Source organism: Festucalex cinctus, chromosome 12 (assembly GCF_051991245.1).
Source record: "Festucalex cinctus isolate MCC-2025b chromosome 12, RoL_Fcin_1.0, whole genome shotgun sequence".
NCBI classification, from domain to species: domain Eukaryota; kingdom Metazoa; phylum Chordata; class Actinopteri; order Syngnathiformes; family Syngnathidae; genus Festucalex; species Festucalex cinctus.
In genome coordinates this window covers 17,715,052-17,737,672 of record NC_135422.1, presented here as the reverse complement: position 1 = coordinate 17,737,672, position 22,621 = coordinate 17,715,052, and the positions used below count along the sequence as shown (strand labels likewise).

The 22,621-nt window shown below is 39.8% G+C and overlaps 1 protein-coding gene across 20 annotated transcripts in view; it reads left to right on the top strand.

Annotated features, from left to right (window-relative positions):
- Nucleotides 1–22,621, top strand: part of syne1b (spectrin repeat containing, nuclear envelope 1b) — a 167,890-nt gene that overhangs the window by 39,971 nt on the left and 105,298 nt on the right. For 10 of the 20 annotated variants that reach the window (XM_077539645.1, XM_077539648.1, XM_077539656.1 and 7 more), the window contains 24 exons: nt 836–856; nt 2,836–3,050; nt 4,773–4,937; nt 5,186–5,338; nt 6,340–6,483; nt 7,427–7,594; nt 8,338–8,496; nt 8,826–8,990; nt 10,144–10,278; nt 10,362–10,520; nt 10,603–10,811; nt 11,872–11,980; nt 12,087–12,251; nt 12,577–12,744; nt 12,816–12,992; nt 13,079–13,219; nt 14,376–14,536; nt 14,618–14,768; nt 15,271–15,498; nt 15,631–15,729; nt 17,022–17,209; nt 19,652–19,775; nt 19,852–20,018; nt 20,206–20,359. In XM_077539645.1, coding sequence (XP_077395771.1) covers nt 836–856; nt 2,836–3,050; nt 4,773–4,937; nt 5,186–5,338; nt 6,340–6,483; nt 7,427–7,594; nt 8,338–8,496; nt 8,826–8,990; nt 10,144–10,278; nt 10,362–10,520; nt 10,603–10,811; nt 11,872–11,980; nt 12,087–12,251; nt 12,577–12,744; nt 12,816–12,992; nt 13,079–13,219; nt 14,376–14,536; nt 14,618–14,768; nt 15,271–15,498; nt 15,631–15,729; nt 17,022–17,209; nt 19,652–19,775; nt 19,852–20,018; nt 20,206–20,359 — 3,725 coding nt within the window. The remainder of the gene's footprint in view (nt 1–835; nt 857–2,835; nt 3,051–4,772; nt 4,938–5,185; nt 5,339–6,339; nt 6,484–7,426; nt 7,595–8,337; nt 8,497–8,825; nt 8,991–10,143; nt 10,279–10,361; nt 10,521–10,602; nt 10,812–11,871; nt 11,981–12,086; nt 12,252–12,576; nt 12,745–12,815; nt 12,993–13,078; nt 13,220–14,375; nt 14,537–14,617; nt 14,769–15,270; nt 15,499–15,630; nt 15,730–17,021; nt 17,210–19,651; nt 19,776–19,851; nt 20,019–20,205; nt 20,360–22,621) is intronic. The other 10 variants (XM_077539659.1, XM_077539664.1, XM_077539655.1 and 7 more) reach the window with 3 other exon arrangements.

Sequence of the window (22,621 nt, the reverse complement as noted above, 5' to 3'; positions counted from 1 at the left end):
GTCCTCAATCCCAACTACCAAGATCGCATTGTTTAATGACAAGTCCAAGGATTTATTGGTGGTGAGGCATTTATTCTGAGGAATTTGTTTCATACAGTACTGCATGCTATTGTACGGAAGCGTCGAGATGCCAATGTGGAGTAAACATTTTTGGCTGGCGAGTATGTTCAAACATACTCACAAATATGTTCGAACATACTTGCAAATATGTTCGAACATACTCGCAAATATGTTTGAACATATAGAATTTCCCTGTCGGTGAGGCTCTGTCCCGCCGATCGATTGCTGTGGTACTCAACTGCGCAAGCGCAATACCCTGTTGCATTATGGGGTGAAAATTGACGAACCTAAATCATGCACGGCAGACATAATAAATCAAAAAAGTTACGAAAGAACACTGTTTTTTGTCTACTTAATTTTCAAATGAATTGGTAACGTAGCCCAAATGCCTAAAGAAATGGGGTTTTGTTTTCACTTGCACATATTTGCGAATATGTTCGAACATATTTGTACTATTGAACATAGCCTACATGGAAACATACACGGTGTGTGAGCCGCTACACTATCAGCCATCTTTTTTGTTTTGTTTTCCACTTCCTAAATTAAAACCCTAACCCAGGCTCTGAACCCTAATTTTGGAACCCTACTGCTGTCTAATTTGAAACCCTAATCTAATCCTGTTCATGAGGCAAGCGGCCAATTAGCTTAGTGTCTAGGTACATTCCCAAATTTCACCCAAAAGCACAATATCCCTGATTTGTTGTAAGTAGTGTGTGTTTTGTACTGCATGTTGTTGTTGGTCCTGTAGTAAACGGATGACGATTTCATGTTTTAGGGTCTAAGAACAGTACCAAAGGTAAGTTCCAAAAAAAAAGAGAATGGCATCTTTCAACTTGCTTGGCGGGGCTGCGCTTTCCACCTTCTTTCTTAACACCGCACACAATTCTGTTCGCTCAATTCATACTTGATCGCATTGAACTAACAAAAAAAAAAAAAAAAAAAAAAAAAAAAAAAAAAAACTGAATCGAATTTTGGCATCACGCCTGCTTTTTGGTATCTTGCGTGAATATGAATGCTTGTTTGTCTCTATTGTGTTTTGCTATTGACTAGGGGTGTCACGATTCGCCAACTCCACGATTCGATTTAAATTTCGATTTTGGGGTCACGATTCGATTTTTTTTTCGATTTTTTTTTTTTTTTTTTTTTCCGCTCCCCCACTTTATAACACAGAGGCATATGCTTCTGTAGGCTAAGGCTAGTCTATGATCATTGGTTCTATTCATTGTACAGTAAATCTTATTTCAAAAGATCGGCTACATATAGGTGATGCAATTTCCATATTATTTTTGTGTAAATTTATGTAATATATGATAATTGACATTAGGCAGGAATGATCAAATTCAAAGAATTTATTTACAATATAAAGTTAACCGTCTTGTTCTTACTGAAGTGTAAAATAAAAAATAAAAAAACAAAAACAAAAAGTCACAGTGGGTGCCTGCCATCTATTGACTGTTTTTGGTTACAACAGTGTGCTGTGCGTTCCTCTTAAAATAATGTGCAATGTGCAACAACAACAAAAAATATATTGTATCCAAAGTCATGGAACAAATACAGCCTGAACAAACTATATCCCAACATTTACAGTTGCTGGGCATACTGTAGCGTGGTTCAAGTACACTAATTAAATGTTTGAATCCAGCGTTTTCCAAGGCTGCAGGTCTGCTGCTATAAATAGACCTATGGATCTGGCGTTTCGCGCGAGCTGAAGTGTGTGGAAGTTTCACTGTAAATGAGGATGAAATAGTTGGTTGGACCGTTGTTTTCCCACTTCTAGTTGAATTTGATAAATCTAAATCTTTGTGATGCCTGCGTAAATGTCCCGCCGCCGGCTCCGCTCCCCTAGTATGTATGTGTGTGTTTGTGTCGGCTGGTGCCCGTATAATGGTACTTCAGTTTGAATGCGCCAGCGCGACACTCTGATTGGAGGACTGTGCCAGCGCGACACTCCGATTGGACGACTGTGCCAGCGCGACACTCCGATTGGACGACTGTGCCAGCGCGACGCTATTGTGTATCCGTGTATTATACCCCTATTGTTGTTTCTCCTCCGTTCTGTCAGTTCTGTCAAATGCGGTTATTATTTGTTCACCTTCCACTTTCACTCCCTTGTCAAACCCCTGCCTGAAATTTCAATTAAAACTACTCAGATGTTAAAGTCGACCCGTGTTTATCTACTCTATATTTTCTGTTATTGTGTTACTTCCCTTCCCCTTGACGAGCCGGGCGTAACACCGTGGCCGAGTACAGTACGCGCACATAGCATATCTTGCAACTGTGGTCTTTTTATCGACAACGTGAACGTTGTCGACATAACTCACCGGGAACGCAAAATGTTTCCAAACTGGTGACGAGAGAAGCGGGAGCGGCTTGAAGCACCATTGCTGTGTCTGTCCGCGCTTGCCATCATGACTGCAGGAGAAGTCAGCTAACAAGTGCCGTTAGCTAGTAGCTGAATGGCGTCTCATTTGCTTTCCTGGGAGGTGGCGGTGGCGGCGGTGGCGGCGGGCGCGGGGGGGGGGGCATCGAATCGTGTGTCCTCTCTTCTATTTCGATGCTCGAAATCGTGACGTAATTTCGATCGATTTCGATAAAAAATCGAAATCGTGACACCCTTACTATTGACCTTTGACCAGTCCAGGGGGTAGTTGGAATTAGGCTTCAGCTCACTCGTAACCCTCATGAGAATATGCAGTTTACAAAATGAATGAATGGATGGCAAATGACATTTATTTCCCACATTTTTTTTACTTCACCAAACTTGACGTTCCGTAGTCGACGAATCGGAGGGAGTGAGCAAATTCCTCGGCGACGCCACGGCCCAGTGGAAGAACCTGGCGCTGGAGGTGCGCAGCGTTCGTAGCATGCTGGAGGAGGTCATCTCCAATTGGGAGAAGTACAGCGGCACGGTGGCGGCTCTCCAGGCCTGGCTGGAGGACGCCGAGCACATGCTCAACCAATCGGAGGCCGCCAAACGTGTAAGTGTGCAGGTCGGTAACCTGAAAACAAGTTAATTTTGTCATGACTGAGCAAAAATTTCTCATACATAGCATTTTTGTTTTGCTCCGGGACTCTCCCTACAATTCAAGGGAATTCTCAGGTCACGTATTTTAGATTAGGAGAACCTCAAAAATGTAACAAAAAGTAAAATGTCCGCCGTGAGCGATTAACTGGTTGGCCATAACGGGCAATTTTTCCGATATTTGCCTTAACTTTTTTTTTTTATTTACACATTATAACATGAGACAAACATAACATTTAAAGACACCCTTTTTTTTTTTCTTTTTTTCTTTTTTTTTTTTTGGGGGGGGCAAAAAAAGAAAGAAAAAAAGGCAGATTCTTGTTGATTTTTCTCTGTTGTAAATTTAAACAAATGCTAATGGACAAAGTGGCGGCACGGTAGTCGAGTGGTTAGCACGTCTGCTTCCCAGTTCTGAGGTCTCCGGTTCGAGTCCAGGCTCGGACCTTCCTGGGTGGAGTTTGCATGTTCTCCCCGTGCCCGCGTGGGTCTTCTCCGGGTACTCCGGTCTCCTCCCACATTCCAAAGACATGCATGGCAGGTTAATTGGGCGCTCCGAATTGTCCCTAGGTGTGCGTGTGAGTGTGGATGGTTGTTCGTCTCTGTGTGCCCTGCGATTGGTTGGCAACCAGTCCAGGGTGTCCCCCGCCTACTGCCCAGAGCCAGCTGAGATAGGCGCCAGCACCCCCCGCGACCCTTGTGAGGAATAAGCGGTCAAGAAAATGGATGGATGGATAATGGACAAAGTCATGTAAAACGGTCAATTGTTCTACCCGTAATTCATATCTTTACTGTTTTAAGCGTTCAGAAATCGAAACAAGTTATTTTAATAATTGTATACATTTTTTTTTTTTTAAGTAATCGGCCGATTAATATCTTTTCCTGCCAAGACCGGTAATTAACGTTAACAGAAATCGCAATGAGTTCTGCCAATAACGTTAATTGATGTTAACTGTGTTTTTGTATTTGTTTTTGTTTTTCTCAATGGGCACCACAACGTCTTGTGCAGCTCTGGTTTCATGAATGAGTTGAAAACATTAAAAAAAAAAATACAAAAAAAAAATCACCTACCATGGTCAACAGATGGCAGCATTGTATCTCTTTTAAATTTCCCGTGGATTAAATTACATGAAAACATGGTGGATCTTAGGAAATACGTTTTGTCACAGTATATCTATTTCAAAGAGCGTCGCTAAAAAATATATTAGTTTCAAAGTCACTGTTATGCAGAAAATGTATCATTTCACAAAAAGCTTTTTTTCTCATTTTTTTCCATTATAGCTTGCTATCTCTCAAATGATCTATTTTCAAATGGTGATATTAAAGACCGGAATAAGGTAGAATCATACTGTTTTTTCTAATGAGAGAATGGAATCCAATCCTTCGTATGGCATCCACCATGTTTACGTAGTTATAGTGTCCAATATTCTGTTCAAATAAGAGTGAAAATGCTCAAAATCGGCTGGCACTCTCGGGGTTGTCTTTTTGGATAAGGTTTGTCAGTAAAACAGTTAATGTGTTCTCTGAATTTGATTCTGCCAAATATCGGAATCAGCATCGGCCTTAATAAAAAGACGTCGGTTGGGCCCTAGTAAAGTTTTACTTCAATAATCATGGAGCATATGTGCAGAAACAAAAATAGTTACGAAAGATCCAACTCAGTGTTCTTTCTTATGTATCTATCTGGATTCAGGATTTTTTCCGCAACCTTTCCCACTGGGTCCAGCAACACATGGACATGAACGACGCCGGCAATTTCCTCATCGAGACCTGCGACGACGGCGTGTCGCGAGACCTCAAGCAGCAGCTCCTCCTTCTGAACGGCCGGTGGAGGGAGCTCTTCGTCAAAGTCAAATACGTAAATAGAGTCTCGCCGCTCTCCTATCGCAATGACTTGGATCGAATCAGATTTAACGTGGAAGTGAAGTCCGAGAATTTTCTTTGTAAATTGACTGCCTGTTTTGGCATTCTCGGCCCTCTGATTTCGAAGATTTGTTTTGGAACCATTAAAAAGATTTTATGACTTGGGAGGGTGCCCCTTACTTTGATGGCTAAGACTTTGGACTTTCACAAATGTGACTGTGGGCTTTATTTTTTTGTTGTCAGTATGCAAGGGCGGACGAGGTGGACAAGTTGAGGCACGACTATCAGGACGGCATCAACACGTTGAAGATGTTCATGGATGCCACCGACGAGAAGATGAACGTAGCCGTGCAAGTGTCTTTCCTCAACGTCCGCACGTTTGCTCAGGATGTCGAGGTAAAGGGAGCACACTCGCACTACTCTCCCTGAGTCTGTTACGGTAGAACTGTAGTTTCAGAAAAGTCAAACTATTCTTGGTTGTTGATGACCAAAACCTCAACATTGTTGAGAGCAGTCTTTTGGATTAAAACTAAAAAACGTCTTCAACATCCAAGAAGAGTCCAGTTTGTTGACTTTAAAGCGATACAACACTTATTAATCACTTTCCAGTATTGTATTAGGCATTGTGTACAAAGACTAAAAGTGCAAATATCTGTGGCATCTTATTCCCTGAATTTTATTTTAAACCGATTAAGTATCCAAATTCGAGTTCCTGGTCACGTGATCGTGATGACGTATCCCGTGCGTAACTGGAAACCGTTACGCACATTTCAATGTGAATTTCAATGCGAATTTGCTGACGTAATGAGCAAGAAAAAGACGTCTTCGATCCCAAATCAGAGTAAAGTCCTCAACACGTCCGGGGGTGGCCACTCCTAATGTAGGCTAATGCGTGCTTAGCACACGACATGTAGCTTAGCCTAGCAGAGTACAAGTCACCTGGATGTTTACCGCCCACTTGGACTCGCCGGCGGCTGGATCTGCCAGTTCTATCTGGCTTTCGGTTGGAAATAAATCTTTGGCGTGTCCTCAGTGGCTGTACTGCTTTTGAAGAAGTGCTTCTTTGTTGTAAGGTGAAATTCCACCTTTGATGTCCGCCGTGGGAGGCGATAATTCCTCGTGAATGTCTTTGTTGTCAGTTATTCCATGTCATTCAACGTGTATTTTACGCACGCGATACGTCACGATGATCACGTGACTGTCCAAAATGCCACTTAACATAAAAATTATAAAAAGTGCTATCAAATCATAATTGCTCAACATAAATTGGCGATTTTTTTTCAGGGAAGAGTTGAAATGAACCATATCACAGAATAGCTGGATAGTTTTTCGTAAGTCTTGTGTTTGTTTAAGTGAAGGCATCCTACTATATGAACCTACTCCACCCCTCCCTGCAGGAAATCAAGCACAAAGTGCCGGCCATGGAGGCGGCATGTAAGGCGGCGGGTCGCACCGCTCAGCTGCTGAGTAAAGACACCGCGCAGGAGGAAGTGGCTCAGATGACGGCTGTGATGACCTCCATCAAGGAGCAGCTCGGCAAGGTCTGCTTTTGATTTTTAGCGCAAATTCACTTCAGCTGTGTTTGTAACACATTTTTGAGTTTCTGAATACAGTAAAAGTCCTCAAAATGTCTTATATTGACAAAGACAAAACAATTTTAATAGGTCTGTCTAACTCAGGGTTACTCAAGGTTGCCCATATTTGGAAGTGGTTGCTTGGCAACCAACCGGGAAGTAGCCTGGGCTTTGGCTGTAATATGGATTTGTCATTGATGCAAAATAAAACCCATCCATCGCTGTGCCTTCTTAACCACGTTACGATATTAGGCCATTCCCCCCAAATATTTTGCTTTTAGCACTGAAATCACTCTGCCGACCTCTCCCCTTATTGGATGCCTCGTCTGACATTATCGCAGCGTAACTCCCAAATTGAACACTTTTCAGGTAATGCCCAACTCGCAGCACATACGCAATGAATGGGCCTGTCGATGGCGCGGTACACTTTGCTAAATGCAGTGTGAATTTTTTTTTTTTAAGAGTCCGGGTTGGCCCTGAGGTTGCCAAGCTGAACAACTGAACACTGAAATCAGTATTTTTCTTCTTCTCATACTGACTGTGTGTATGAATTCCTGGATACGACACAAACTAAGGTGGCCCTCAATGGACAAAAATGTTCCGAATGCATGAGGCCGAGTTTGTACAGTAGTGACGTAATCGAAATCTAAAAGTTGTTGTAGTCTTCTATGCTAAAGAGGCAGCATTGTCATAATTAAACAAATGTTTATATGCAAAACACTTCTTGACCATAATAAAGAAATACCCACACAGTCACAAGTTAAGGGAAACATGAATTACAGTACGTTCACCCGTAAAGGCTAAAGTGCATTTTAGGCCCATCCTGAAATTTCACCAAAAAAAACTGATTTTTTGTATGAGTGGTGTAATTAGTCATCAATTTCCTTTACCTGTGCCTTGGTACCATCAGGTGAGAGAGCGATGTCTGCCACTGCTGAAAGAGTCTCAGTCCCTCTTAGCTCCGCTGGAAGAAATGGAGAAGAACATCACCGGGTTCTACCAGGCACTGGAGAAGGCCAGCCATGTCACGAGCAGCAGCGACACCGAGGGGCCCGTGGACTACAAACACAAGTGCCAGGTGATCCTTAACTCATTCACTCGAAGCCATTTTCACTGAAGCAACTCCCGGTTTGTTTTACTGGATTTTGACTGGTTTTGCAAGGCCCACAGAATATTGTGTTCTATTGCTATAAAAACATGGACCCTACCAAAAGGAAGATTAGAGTAAAGTATATTTGTATCTGTTTCCGTTTTGCAGCAATTAGCATAACAATAAAGCTGTTTCATAATTATTCACAAACCTGGAGAAAACACTGGAGAAAAAGAGCTTGTTGCAACATAATCCTGGCTGATCTCTAATACTCTTCTGCCACCTGCTGGCCGTTTTTTGTAATCACTACCATTGCTTTAAGCGACCCCTTCAGGTCAGAAGCTGCATCAAAGCCTTCTGTATGCTCTTGCATAAAAACAACCTACCAAAATAAAGATTAGGGTCTCTTCTTTCATCAGGAAAAAAAAAAGTGTATTTCTATTTGTTTCCGTTTTGCAGAAATTTGTATTAGAATATAGTTTCTTCATGGCCCTGGTTGATCTCTTATACTCTGCTGCCACCTACTGGCCGTTTTGTAATTACTAACCATTTTGTTCACCCCTTCTCTGCCTGTTGAGAGTCTGCAAAAAGCCTTCTGTATGTGCTAGCATTAAAAAAAACCTCCACAAAAAACATATAAATACGTCTTTTGGTCACTTATTACATTTCAAATATAACATATTTATAAATTTTTTGGGAGCAAATGAGTTAAGACGCCTTGTTTGTCGCAGGAGCTGGCGGCCGCCACGCAAAGCTGCAAAAAGTGTCTGCTGGTGATTGAGAGGAATCACCAGAGCATCGTGAAGCTGATGGACACCAGTCAAACACTGCAGCACATGGACACAAGCCTCCTGCAGAAAAGAGTGGCTGACCTCCAAGCCTCCTCGCAGGTAAAGGTGTTCTCCGCTCTTCAGAATATTCTGCTTTCCAAACGAAAATCTTTTTACAGTTGAACACAATTTGACCTCCTCTAAACTCTTGAATGCACATGCACAAACGGTGCCGTTGTCGGATGGAATGCAGCCGACTCCCGGCCATTCGAATTGGCTCCCCTCATTCCCATTGAAATCAGGGGGGGTTGATTCTCATACATGCTGAGAACAGAAAGTTGTCCAAAAAGGTCGTAAAAAAATTTGATGAATCTACAGGAGGTCAAATCAAGTGTCACAAAACGTTTTTCCGTGAGCAGTTTTCACATTCAATTGCAACGTGCGCGTAGGCCATGTTTCGGGAAGCGAGCGAGTGGAGGAAGCGCGTGGAGGAAAACAGCTGCCTCATGAAGAGGTTTGACGAGTCACGGCTAGAGCTGGAGAAAGTGCTGAAGATGGCGGAGAACTGTCTGACGGAAAGAGGCAACCCGGATGAGCTGCTGAAAAGGCACACGGTGAGGAATCCGGCTAGGATGCTCGACTTCCACGCCTACATTACTGAACTTTGCCTCAACAAACATTCCAGTTTTGTATAACTGTATAACCGTTCAAAGTGAACATCAGGTGTTTGTTGGTTATAAATATCCCATCTAAAAATAGAGCCTGCATCTGATGGATCCAAGACAGTGTCTCTCAAATCTGTGAGGAGATTATTACCAGTGTGACTTTATCTATTTATATTGTGTTTCTAGATACTGTTCTATTCCAACATACTCTGATTTGAGGGAGGCTTTTTATTGTCTTAATTTGAATACCTAAGGGAGGTGTTTATTCATCTTAAGTTGATCCTTTTAGGGAGGGTGTTCCTTTTTCTGAAAGTCACTGATTATTTGAAGGAATTTGTTTCTTATGCATCTGATTTTTTTTTTTTGGTGTGTGTGTTGTAGGGCTGCGCAATAGATCGGAAAAAAAAAAAACGATATCGCGATATTGGTCTATGGAGTATGCATATCACAAAGACATGCAATAAGTTTGATATGGAATTTGAGGCTTTTATCTGAATTTGACCAGTCAGACTGTCAGGTTTACCTGTTTGACATTTATTAAACATGAGAAAAAAGGAGAACACTTTGAACACTCAGTTCAAAGCTTGCGAGGAGAGAGGAGAGGAACTCTCTGAAAAAAATCCCCTCTTCACCCTCTCTTTTTATTTGATTTCCATGACCCTAGTTCCATGGGTGCTCCAACCCTAATAATGCAAAAGCAAAGCCTTTGTTTATAAAAATGCAGATTTTTTTGAAGGAGGTGTTTGCGTCTTAATATTTGTCATGATTTGATTTTGTACATGTTTTTAATTGAACATTTATTCATTTGATTTATTTGAGGGAGGCATTTATATGCCATAAGTTGATGATTTATGGTCAGAAAAAAAATCCACCCATAGGAAGTCAAAATACATGACAATAATTATGTGAACACAATACCAACCCCCACTAACCAACCCCCACTAACCACCCCCCACCCCCCACCCCCCCGATCGACATTTTCAGGTTTTTGGGCCTTGATCCCGCTGCTGAAAAAAAAATCCTAGAGGAAACACTGCATCCTATAATTTCAGAATGAAATTGAAGAGCTTCAAGTAAAGCAGGCACTTTGTGATTTGGGCAGGAGTTCTTCGGGCAGCTGGACCAGCGTGTCTTAAATACGTTCCTCAAGGCTTGCGACGAGCTCACCGACATTTTGCCCGAGCAGGAGCAACAGTCGCTCCAGGAAACTGTCCGGGTGCTGCACAAACACTGGAAGGTGCGTTCGCTAAATCAAACTGTGATCTTTCTCTCCTGACCGGTGACTGTTGGTTTGCCTTCCTCGTTTTTTTTTTTCCCCAGGACGTCCAGACCGACGCGCCCTTCCACCTCCTCCGCCTCAAAGTGGAGGCGGAGGCGAGCAAGCTGGCGCTGTTGCTGCAGGAGTGCCAGGCCGAGGTGACCCGAGAGAACCGGCACCTGGCCAGCGCGGGCAGCGAGCGGCTCGTCAAAGAGCACCGGGTGAGAACATCGAGCGATTTATCTTCTTTCTCAGACGAGCTCACCGTGACGATCATGTCCTCGTGTCTGTCCCCCCCGTCAGGCCTTCTTCCGAGAAAGGGGTCCTCAGTCCCTTTGTGAGAAGAGGCTGCAATTGATGGAGGAACTCTGTCAGAAGCTCCCCGAGGGCGACTCCGCCCACCAGACTCTTGAGAAGTCCAGGAAGGATTACTCTGAGGTCAGCGAGGAGATTGAAAACACACATGAGAAGCTAATGCAGAACCCGGACAAATGGAAGGATTACAATGCAAGGTATGATCATCTAAAATGGTTTTTACAAAATATGTGAGGCATTTCTCTCATTTGAATTCATTGATGATCAAAATAGTTGTCCAATAAATTCATGATTGATTAGTTGTCGATTAATTGTGGCACCTCTAATTCTCACTTTGACCTTAATATTTGTGTCTTGCAGGGTTATTATACAGGGTCAGGCAAAATGATCTGACACTTTTGTAGGTTTAATAAAAGACAAATAAAGTAAAGAAACAAAAAAGTGTTTTTATTTTCGAAAAGTACGTATAATGCCATTTTTTTTTCCATATAAAGACTTTTTGTTTTGTTTCTGTATAGTGCCGTTATTTTTTGTTTCTTTTGGAGTTGATGCGACGAATTGGACTGGTGAACATCGCTCTTTCATTGTGGAAACGTTTAACAAAACAAACAAATCTGTAACTGCAACACAACGAGCGTTCCGTTCAAACTTCAAACGTGGTAGACATGATCCCGTACCAGTTCGTAACACGATTTTGTTATGGGTTACCAGCTTCAGAGCTACTGGATCTGCATTGAAACGAAAATCAACCCGCCAGCCAAAAAACAATAGCTAGTTTAGCTAGTTTTTATTTCGTTTTGAGGTTGTTTTTTTTAAATTGAGTTAGTTTAATTAGTTTCCGTTTCTTTGTTATTTTTTTCATTAGTTTTAGTTATTTAATAAATGCTTAGTTTTAGTTTAGTTTGTTAGTTTCAGTCTTAGTTTTAGTTTTTTTTGTGTACTACTTGTGCGCAATATTAAAAAAAGAGCATGGGAGTGACGTCATCTGAAGGCGCTTTTCTATTTGGCTGCTGCTAGATGACGTCACTTCTGTGTGACAAACATTAAACCTCCTTATTCCGGTTAATAATTAAAATAAATCTACTTAAAATCACATTTAAAATCGTCACCAAATGCTCATGCATTAAATTCATAACCAAAGGTGAAAATTTAAAAGCATATTCGTTTTTATTTTATTTCGTTAACGAAATTGTTTTTTGAATTTTAGTTTTTTTGTTCGTTTTAGTTAACTAAAATAACCTTGGCGTCTTGTAACAGATATGCCGAACTTTCTTGCTGGTTGATATCGAAAGAAAGCCAACTTCGACTCTTGAGAAACCGGGCGGGCGATCCGAGAAAATACAACCAAGTCAAGGCTACCATCACGGTACGTTTTTGCATCACGCCATCCCTCAAAACCACGCCGTCGTCTTCCGCCTTTGCCATCTGCAGTGCATTTTTCCACCACGTTCTCTTGCCGTGTGCCGCTGCAGGAGCTGAAGAACGACGCCGAGCTACAGGAAGGGAACCTTTGCTGGCTGAAAGCCCGCATGGCCGTTCTGATCGAGATCTGCGCCGATAATGACGCCCAGAGGCAAGGAAGTTCCCTCAGCAAACTCTCGGCTGACTTTAAGGGTCTTCTCTTGTCTCTCATAGAGGTGGGTAACTGCCCTGCAACTTGTGCTGTCACTATTGACTATTTTTAGAATCACTTAATCTATCCGTTATTTAATTGATTAATCGGATTAATTTTAATTTTGCATTAAAGTGTATTACAAAAGCATTTTTCCCTCTGATTATCCATCCATCCATTTTCTGAACCGCTTGTTCCTCACAAGGGTTGCGGGGGGTGCTGGAGCCTATCTCAGCTGGCTATGGGCAGTAGGCGGGGTAACACCCTGAACTGGTTGCCAGCCAACCATTAAAGACAACCATAACAACAACAAGTTGCATTATGCATTATACATCTTTGGTGTGTTTTAGGCTGAGAAGATGGTCCTGGCTGTGGGTGACTGCGTTCAATTTAGGGAGGAAGTGCAGACAACTTTGGATGAGCTTCTCCGAGCGCAAAAAGAAGCTCAGGCTGATGTGTCCCGAATCCTGGATTGTCCCACTGTGAGAGAAGCCCAGCAACTGCTACTCGTTCACCAGGTATTCTGCTCCTAAAAAGACAAAATGTTCACATCGGAAGTCCTAATGGCCCTTAAATTGTCCCTCCATAGCAACTTCTGAAACGTCTGAAGCTGAAGAGGAAGGATGTTCAGCAGCTGATCAGCAGGGGGCAGCAGCTGCAGGCCGAGGAGGGCCTGGGAGAGACTCTGCAGCAGGACCTGCACAGTCTGGAGAACACGCTCAGCAAAATGGAGCAAAACATGGATTCGCAAGAGCAAAGCCTTGAGGTGGGCTACCACTTATTATTCCTTAAAAAGGCATTTTTTTTCTTTCTTTTGTATGTACTTGATATTTGATGTTTTATGATCGTCAGGTCACACTGGCAGCCTGGCAGGAGTTCGACAGTCAGCAGGAGGCCGTACGCCAGTTTGTGAGCAAGGCCCGATCCAAGACGGAGCGAGACCTGAACTTCAGTAGTCCGGAGAGCCTGGCGGTTGAACTGGACCAGGCCAGAGTGAGTCAAAACTTGGGGCGATCTGTCTCAAGGGGTCAACATTCACAAACGGTGCTCACACACCAATTTGTGCCGCAAACGCGGGTACGAACATTTGATGCACAAATCTGTGCAAATCTGTGCTGACAGTTAACCCTATCAAACCTGAACCATGAATTATAAGAGAGAAAATTCAGATTCTTTGTAAATAGAGTATTTGTTGGTCCTTTTGAACAAACAAATTATTATTATATTTTTTTTAAATCAACTGCCACATATGACTTTTGATTTGTGTCATATTTGATACATTAGGTCACAATGCTTTAAATTCGTACATTATAACTGTCAAAAATATAATAATAATAATGATAATAATAATAATAATAATAATAATAATAATAATAATAATAATAATAATAATGATAATAATAATAATAATAATAATAATAATAATAATAATAAATACGACATATCAAACACATTAGTATTTCCCAAAATCAGAACATTTCCAACTATTAATAAGTATACGTGTCGCTGGAAAAGCCATCAGCTGGGTGATACTGCCCTCTAATGGATTATCCGTGCAATGCATGTGTCAGATCATATAAATCAGTAGGGGTGTGAATTGCCTAGTGTCTGGCGATTTGATCCTTATCACGATTCATAGGTCACAATTTGATACCGATTAATCCCGATACGAATCTGTAAGTCAATTATTGCGATTTTAGAAAATACTCATCAGTAAACTTATATGTGTACACTGTACACTGTAAGATTTGTATGAAAATATATTCAACTGAAACTGAAACAACACTGTATTTCACAAACCGGTTGCAATCTGTTTCATACATTGAACAGCTTTAAAATGAAATATTATGGCTTAATGTTGTATTAATATAACATTCTTCCATGCTTAAAGTGTGAAGTAAGACTTTTTGTCCAATATTTCCATCAAAAATTGATGATTCGGCCACATATTGAATCAATTCAAAAATTGTGCACTGTAAAATCGTGATATATTACCGAATCGATTTTTCTTAACGGCCCTATAAGTCAGGGTTTTAATTTAATGGGGGGGGGGGTTATACTTATGAACTAGAGGGCTCAAAATGTCTTGTATTTGATACGGTTTGGCTTGATAGGGTTGAAGGTATATTTTCCACGTGTTGTGATCCAGGTTCTCCTGAAGCAATGCGAAGCCGAGGCCTCGCACATGAACACGTTGCTCAAGAGAGCCACGGAAATCCAGCTGGGCCCAAAGAACAAGACTCTCCTCCTTGAGCAGGCTCGCTCCCTCTGCGATCAAGTGGACAAAGTGGAGGCTGGCCTCAAAAAGGAGTACGCTCTTTTCAAGATTTTCTTTTTTCTTTTTTTTTCTTTTTTAGAAGCTCTTGTGTGACGTCTACTTTTGTGCTCTAGTGTGAAAACCGCCGAGGAGATGAAGATCAAGTGGGATCGTTTCGGAGCTGAATTTGATGCTTTTTCCTCGTGGATATCTGACAAGGAAAAGCAACTGGACACTTTGAAGGGGTCCAATTTGGCACTTGAGCGACAGCTCGAGACAGTCAAGGTACTCGATCAGCCTCACTAACATTTGTTGTCCAACTTCAGCTGGGACTAGTGTGAATTTTGTCTGCCATTTTTAAATGTAGTGTCAGTTTTAGTCCAATTTCAGTCACGCTTGTTAGTTTTTAATCACAGTTAGTCAACCTCATATAATTTTTATTTAGTCCAATTTTAGTCGACTATAAATCTAGAATTTTAGTCTTTATTTTAGAAAAAAACTAAACAAACTGTCAACGTTTTAGTCTAGTTTTTGTCAGGATTTGACCCCTATATATATATATATTTTTTTGTCAGCAGATTATATTGAACTTTTTCGGATCTAAAACTATTTAGAAGGGGGTTGCTTCAGTGGAAATGGCTGGGAGTGAATGAGTTAATGAGGGTTTTAGTCTAGTCTAATCTAGTTTTAGTCCGGTGAAAAATGCGTGTTGACGAAATAATTTTTGTTTCGTCTTTTTGTTGACGAAATTAACACGAGCTTGGGTACTGTGTTGCCACGTGTTCAGGCCGTCGAGACGGAGCTCCAGGAGCGGGCTCGGGTTCTCCCCGGGCTGGAGACGGACTCGCAGGACGTGGCGCAGTTCGTTTCGTCGGGCGAGGCAGCCCGCGTCAAGGCCCGCTTGACCCAAATGGGACGCTACTGGGATGAGCTGAGGGAGAGCGTGCAGCGGCTCGACGGGCGGCTGCGCGAAAGCTTCTCGCACCAGCAGAAGTTCTCGCAGAGCTTCCAAGAGGTGCAGTGAAAGAAATTCATTTCAAAGTGTTTGGTCAAGTAGTGGTTAGCAGGTCCGCCTCGTAGTTTAGAGTTTATAGAAGATTTGCACTTGTTTTTCATTAGAGAATTCTTTTTTTTCTTTTTTTTTTAGGCACAAGCATTGCTCTGTGAGCTACAGTCAAAGCTGGAAGATCCAATCAAGACCTGCAGTTCCTCATCAGATACCTACACAGCCCTTCAGAACCACATGGTGCTTGATTCTTCACTTTTGCCATATATTTGTTTGGTCTTCACTAAAAATCAACTCACTCGATAATTTGAATATTAAATCAATACTTGACTTATTCAGCCATTTTCAGCAGTAAAAAGTTCATATTTTGCCCAGAATGAATTTGATGATGTCATTATTTCTCATGTACAATTAATACCTTTAAAAAGTAATTTTTCTACTTGCTGCCGACTGATGATGACATCGCGACCAATCATGGCTCAGTTTACTGACCAAACCCAGAACACAGGTGGGTCATGATTGGTGCGTTACCTACTTCCTCTGCACAGGTGATGCCATCATCAGTCGACAGCAAGTAGAAAAAAAAAAACTTTTTAATAGGGATGGGCGAGTACTGATACCGGCTTTGTTTTTTGCTTCAGTTTTGCACCTTTGAATAAGACTCAGAGAGAGTAACGGTTAAACCTTTTTTTTTTTTTTAGTTTGCACTTGAATTTATTTACAGATACTAAAGCTCAGAAAGACTTAATTTTTTTTGTTTTTGCACTTTTATTTTCTTACAAGTGAATCCTAAACTAAAAGAGCATTTTTGTGTTTTATTTTGAGCTTTAACACTATTGATGAGTGACTGTGCTGTTTTTTTGTTTTGTTTTTGTTTTGTCAAAATTAAAGGAAATTATTTTTGTTTAAAAATATTTTTTTGTGATTTTTTTTAATTTATCAAAATGTACTACTCGTATCGGCACTTAGTATCAGTATCGGTGAGTACTGAGGGGTTTAGTATCAGTATCAGTCTGAAAAAAAGTGGTATCGAACGCCCCTACTTTTTAATTAAAGGTATTAATTGCACATGAAAAATAATGAAGTTATCAAATTCATTCTGGACAAAATATTAACTTTTCACTGCAGAAAATGGTTCAATGAGTCAAGTGTGCCTTTAAACTACCGAATGTTACTCCTGCATATCACTCAAATTCTCCAAATGGACTGGCTAACACTATTAAATTAAACATTGAATAGAATATAATAACCAGGATACAAAATGAATAACTCACAATACACTTCAAACTGTCAGTTTGCATGGCTGATAGCATATTTTACTTTTCTTGACATAATTTGGCCTGCGTGCTTTTGTTTGTTTTTGTTATACAGTAATGCGCAACATCTGCCATCTAGTGATAAACACTGGTATTACAACTTAAAACGGATCAGTTGCAGTTTAAAAAAAAAAAAAATGATTGAGGCCATCTCTACTTTGTAATGGACATCAATTTGGACCAACTGCTCATCACATGTGTCTTTTTGTTTCCCAGGACGTCTCTCAGCAGCTGGAGAGGCTGAAGGGAACCTTGCTCTCCCTGTCCGCTGCCGCCCGGCGACTGAGCGACAGAGAGAAAGCGGAGGCGACTGTCAAGGCGTTAAATGCCACCTTTGAGCAAAACACGCAGGAAGCCAAGATCAAGCAGAGCACTCTGGAGACCCTGCTAACTGATTGGCAAAGGTAAAAAAAAAAAAAAATACAGTGGTACCTTGACTTATCTCATGAGTGATTTTGGGTTATGTACTGTCATGTTGTTGTTGTTTTTTCTTTTTTCCCCCTGTTGCTTTGTGTTACGACTTGCACCTAGATCAGGGGTGGCAAACTGCGGTCCTCGAGGGCCGGTGTCCTGCAGGTTTTGCAGATTTCCCTACTCGAAGTGCAGCTGATTCCAATTAACAGGCTCGTTATCAGGTTTCTGCAGAGCTTGCTGATGAGCTGATCATGAATCAGCTGTGTTGCAGAACGGAAATATCCAAAACCAGCAGGACTGCGGCCCTCGAGGACCGTATCTCGCCACCCCTGACCTAGATGCTCAGACGCACACTAACCTGACTCCAGCTTGTGACTTCACGCCCCTTAAAGACACACATTCACAGATACTACAGCAATGACACTATAAATCAACTTGTTTCCTTACATTAACAAGGTGACAAGGTTTCCCAAAAATGTCATTCTGTCAAAATGCTCAGACACGTCAGAAAGGCCACTTCAACCTGAGTACAACAAATTTAATTTATGAGTTCCAAAGAAATTATTTTTTTTCTTGGAAAAATATGGCCTTTGGGGCAAGGTTTTGTGAGATATTGCTTATAGAAAATCTTAAAATAAATAAATAAATAAATAAATAAATAAATAAATAAATAAAGCCTCCTAATTCATTTCGGGGTGCACCGATTTATCGGCCCTGATTTCCTTAATTTTGGGGGATCGGTGATCGGCCGATCCCTTAAAAATAAGCCAATCTTTTGCACTGATCTCATTTCTCTCCTCAGAGGTCAGAAAAAAGTATAGTCTTTTGCATTCCGAAGTGTTCTCCAAGGCAAATTGTCCAAATTACTGTGACCCACTTGCCCCCCCAAAAAATACTCCACTTAAATAGCTTAGGAAAAAAAAAAAAAAAAAAAAAAAAGATGGCGGCCATCTGTTATGTTAGTACTTACTTACATTCGCTTTGCTTTGTTTTTTTTTGTTTTTTTGTTTTTTTGTTTTTTTTTGTTTTTTTTTACAAAATATAATGCTATTTGTTTGCGATTGGCTGGCAACCAGTCCAGGGTATCCCCCGCTGAGATGCTGCTGCAGCACTCCCGCGACCCTTGTGAGGAATAAGCGGTCGAGAAAATGGATGGATGGATAATGCTATTTGTCTTTATTATAAATACACAACAAAAACTCTTGGTATTTTTATTGAGGGCTAGGGATGTAACGATATGCAAGCATTACGATACGATATTATCACGATATGAAGCTCGCGATACGATAATTATTACGACATTGTGGGGAGGCTGGTGATATTTAAAAAATGCCACAATATTGTAAAAAAAGAGCTCATCCCAAGAAAAGCACAATATTGTGCTTTTGTACATAAGAACAATACATATAAACCACCTACAATCTCTAATAACAATATTGAGGCGCTTAATTGCTAATGCACGCACATATTGAGTTCCTCCACATATTGACTCGGTTTACAGGCATATTACGTTCCCCTTCACCTGACAATTAGTGTAGATTTTAAACATAGAAGGGCCAAAACATCCCTAATAAAAATTAAATTGCACTGAAAAAATAGCCACCAGAGGGTGCTAGAACTGCACAAATGGTAATAGATTCGTTCCTTTTAACTCTTTTTCCTGCCAAGAACGGTAATTAACGTTAACGGAAATCCCAACGAGTTCTGCCAATAACGTTAATTGATCTCAAATGTGTTTTTGTTTATGTTTTTTTTTCCCCACAATGGGCACCGCAACGTCTTCTGCAGCTCTGAAAACGTGGTGGATCTTACGAAATATGTTTGCAAAGAATGATAAAAATGCTTGTCACATAAAATCAAATTCATTAGTGTCACTACTAAACAAATATTAGCGTCAAAGTCACTGTTGAGCAAAAAATGTATAATTTCACAAACTGCTTTTTTTCCTCATTTTTTTTTCCATTATAGCTTGCTATCACACAAATTACCTATTTTCAAATGGTGATTACTAAAGAAGATGTTTTTTGTTTGTTTTTTGTTTTTTAAATTTATTTTATTTTATTTTATTTTATTTTTTCAAATGAGAGAATGGAATCCAATCCTTAATATGGAATCCACCATGTTTACGTAGCCATAGTGCACAATATTCTGCTGGCACTCTTGGGGTTGTCTTTTTGGATAACGTTTGACAGTGAAAGAGTTTTAAATATCGTGAACATGACGACGACAATATTGTGACAGTTTTAATCTCACCATATCACAATATTGCCCTTATCGTTACATCCCTAACAGCTGGAACGGATTAATGGCATTTTAATCAGTTTCAGTGATTATATGACGTAACAAATTAAGTCAAAGTACCTCTGTACTGCATGTGTAGCTGAAACGTTTTTTGTCGCACGCTTTCCACAATTTGCAATGATGGGTTGCAGGTTTGAGAAACAACGCTGCAACTTCATTTCCTGTCTGGAGAGGAGCGAATGCGCCGTCAAATCCGAGAGCCGGTACCTGTCGGCCGACAAGGCCAAGCTCTGCAGCGAGCTGCAGGACGTGCAGGTAAATGACATGCTGAACCCCAACCAAAAATACATCTTGTAAAAATAAAAATAATCCAGTCATCGTTTCTTTTCAGGCCTTGCACTCGGAGGTCCGGACTCTAGGGCCCTGTCATGCTGAGCTGCTCTCTCTCGGGACGTCACTTTATTACAACGCGCCGGATGAAAGGGTGGCCCATCTGAGGGAAGAGCTCGACGCCCTGCAGAGAAGACTGCACGCGCAAAATGAAGCGCTTCCGAAAAGGTAAGTAGACACTCATTAAGATGTTGTCAAGATCCCATTGCTTCAGCTGAGTCACTTCCAAATCTGTTGTCCTTGTACTGGCTTCCAGGCAGAGGAGAAGTGGCGCGGCTTTTATTTACACCATCACGAGGAATGGAATAAGCGCAACTCAAGAAATTGTGCTGTCATTATTTTTTTTGTCCTCCAGAATCCAAGAGCTCCAGAAGCAACTGGCCCAAGTGGAACAGTTTGACCGAGACCTTCAGAATTTCTCCCAGTGGAGCGAGAAAATGCTTTCGAGTCTACATACGGCTCCCCAGATCAGCATCAGCGACCTGTCCTCGGCCAGCGCACGAGTTAACGTAAGTCACGTGGAATGAGAAACATTTTTTAGCTGGGATTAAATTATTCGCAGCTTTTTTGTTCGCTTTCTCTCACTTCCTCTACCAGAGTCATTTCTTCTCATAAAATTACATTTAGCTTCTTTCTTGAAATGATTAATATTACGAACTTATTCTTTGTGGCTCTTTTAGAAAATATTTGAAATTGTATTTTTTTTTCTCTCAAGATTTTTTTTCCCCTCCATCACATTACATTGAATCAAATTCAATCCCGTGGCCTCTTTTTTGATGAGTCTAAAATGGAAATGTGAAAAATATAGATTAGATTAAAAATCAAATAACAAAATATTCCATTACTTTTGCAGTATTTGATTTTGGATTGCCAGTTGGAAATCGAAAGAATGAATGTTATGTGGGTTGAATCCAGTTTTGTGACTCATTTTTGTTTCTGTTTAGTCATTTTGATGTGAGCCTGAAATTGAAATATGAAAAAAATATTGGACAATAACCAAAACATCTAAAAAAAAAAAGAGAAAAGGACACCACTTTTTCAATTTTTGACTGCTCTTTGGAAATGGAAAGAACAAATGGTATCACATTAAATTCAGTCACATTACCAAATATTTAAAAAATTTGGCATTTTTGGAACATTTTTGTGACTGTTTTGTGTTGGAACTGGAAAGAACAAAGGATAACGGATTAAATTTTAAATTATTTACATTTTTATAAATAAATTATAAATTATACATAAAATTTATTAAGTTATTAATTAATTTTTAAAATTATTATTTTTTAATTAATTTAATTTTTATTTAATAAAAATTATAAATTTAAAAAATTTTGCTCTTCGCGGCAGCGCTTAGTCTCATTTACTCTTCATATTCATTTCTTCTTGTAAAATTAAGTTTTCTTCTTTCTTGAAATGATTAATATTACGGCTTTGTTCCCTTAATTCCATTTTTAGACAGTAGTTTAAATTTAAATTGTTATTTTTCCCTCCCTCAAAACTGCAAACTTGTTAAATTGACTTGTCTGACCTGGGAAGTACGAAGGTTGAATCAATAATATGATAGCAAACATTGTTTAGCCTAATGCTGGTGCCCAGTTGATGATCTAAAACTGCAGCTAATTGAGAAAATATTTCAAACTGTATTCATATTTAATTTTTTTTCGGTCAATATTCTTCCCGCCAATCACATTGCATTGAATCAAATTCAGTCCCATGGCCTGTTTATGAGAGTCTAAAATGGAAATGTTAAAAAAAAAAAAAAAAAAAAATATGAGAATTTTTTTTTTCCACCCCGCATTATTTTTTTGTTGGATTAAAAAAACAAATTACAAAATATTCCATTATTTTTGGAGTGTTTGATTTTTGATTGCCAGTTGGAAATAGAAAGAATTAATATGTGGGTTAAATCCAGTTTTGTTGCTGTGAGCCTGAAATTGAGATATGAAAACAAATCTGACATTTAAAAAAAAAAAAAAAAAAAAAGACACCACTTTTTCAATTTTTGATTGCCATTTGGAAATGGAAAGAACAAATGATATCACATTTTGTATTTTTTTTTTATGTGAGCCAAAAATTACCATTTGAAAAATCTGTACTTTTAGAACATTTTTGTGATTGTTGTGTGTTTTAACTGGAAAGAACAAATGATAACGGATTGAATTCAACCTTTTGTATTTTATGTGAGAACTTGAAATAATGAAAAATCAGATATTTATTACCCTTATTTTCTGGCGTAAGATTCTGGTTTTGTGACCATTTGTGGGTGGCAGGTGGTGCTGGATTTCACTTTGATTCATCTTTTCTTGATTCATCTTTCTTTCCTTTGACCTTTTCTCTGGTCTCTTGACCTTTTGAACTTCATGACTGGTGAGACTCTGAAATATCCGGTTTAAGGTGAAGGGTAATGGGATTTTTATTAGGTTTTAGGGGAACTAATAAGTACAAATTTACACTAATTCACACGCACGCACACGCATGCACACAAATGCACACAAACGCACAGAATTTTTTTTTTTTTAAAAAGATATGTTGAATCGGTAAGACTGCCGAATGAACAATTCTGAACTCTCTCTTGAGAATAAATAAATAAATACAAAATAAATAAATTCAGCCTTTTGTAGTTTTATGTGAGAATTTGAAATATTGAAAAATCTGATATTTATTACCCTCATTTTTATGTGTTAAATAAAAAATGTAAAAAAATAGCAAAATAAATAGAAAATAAATAATATATATATATATATATATATATATATATATATATATATATATAT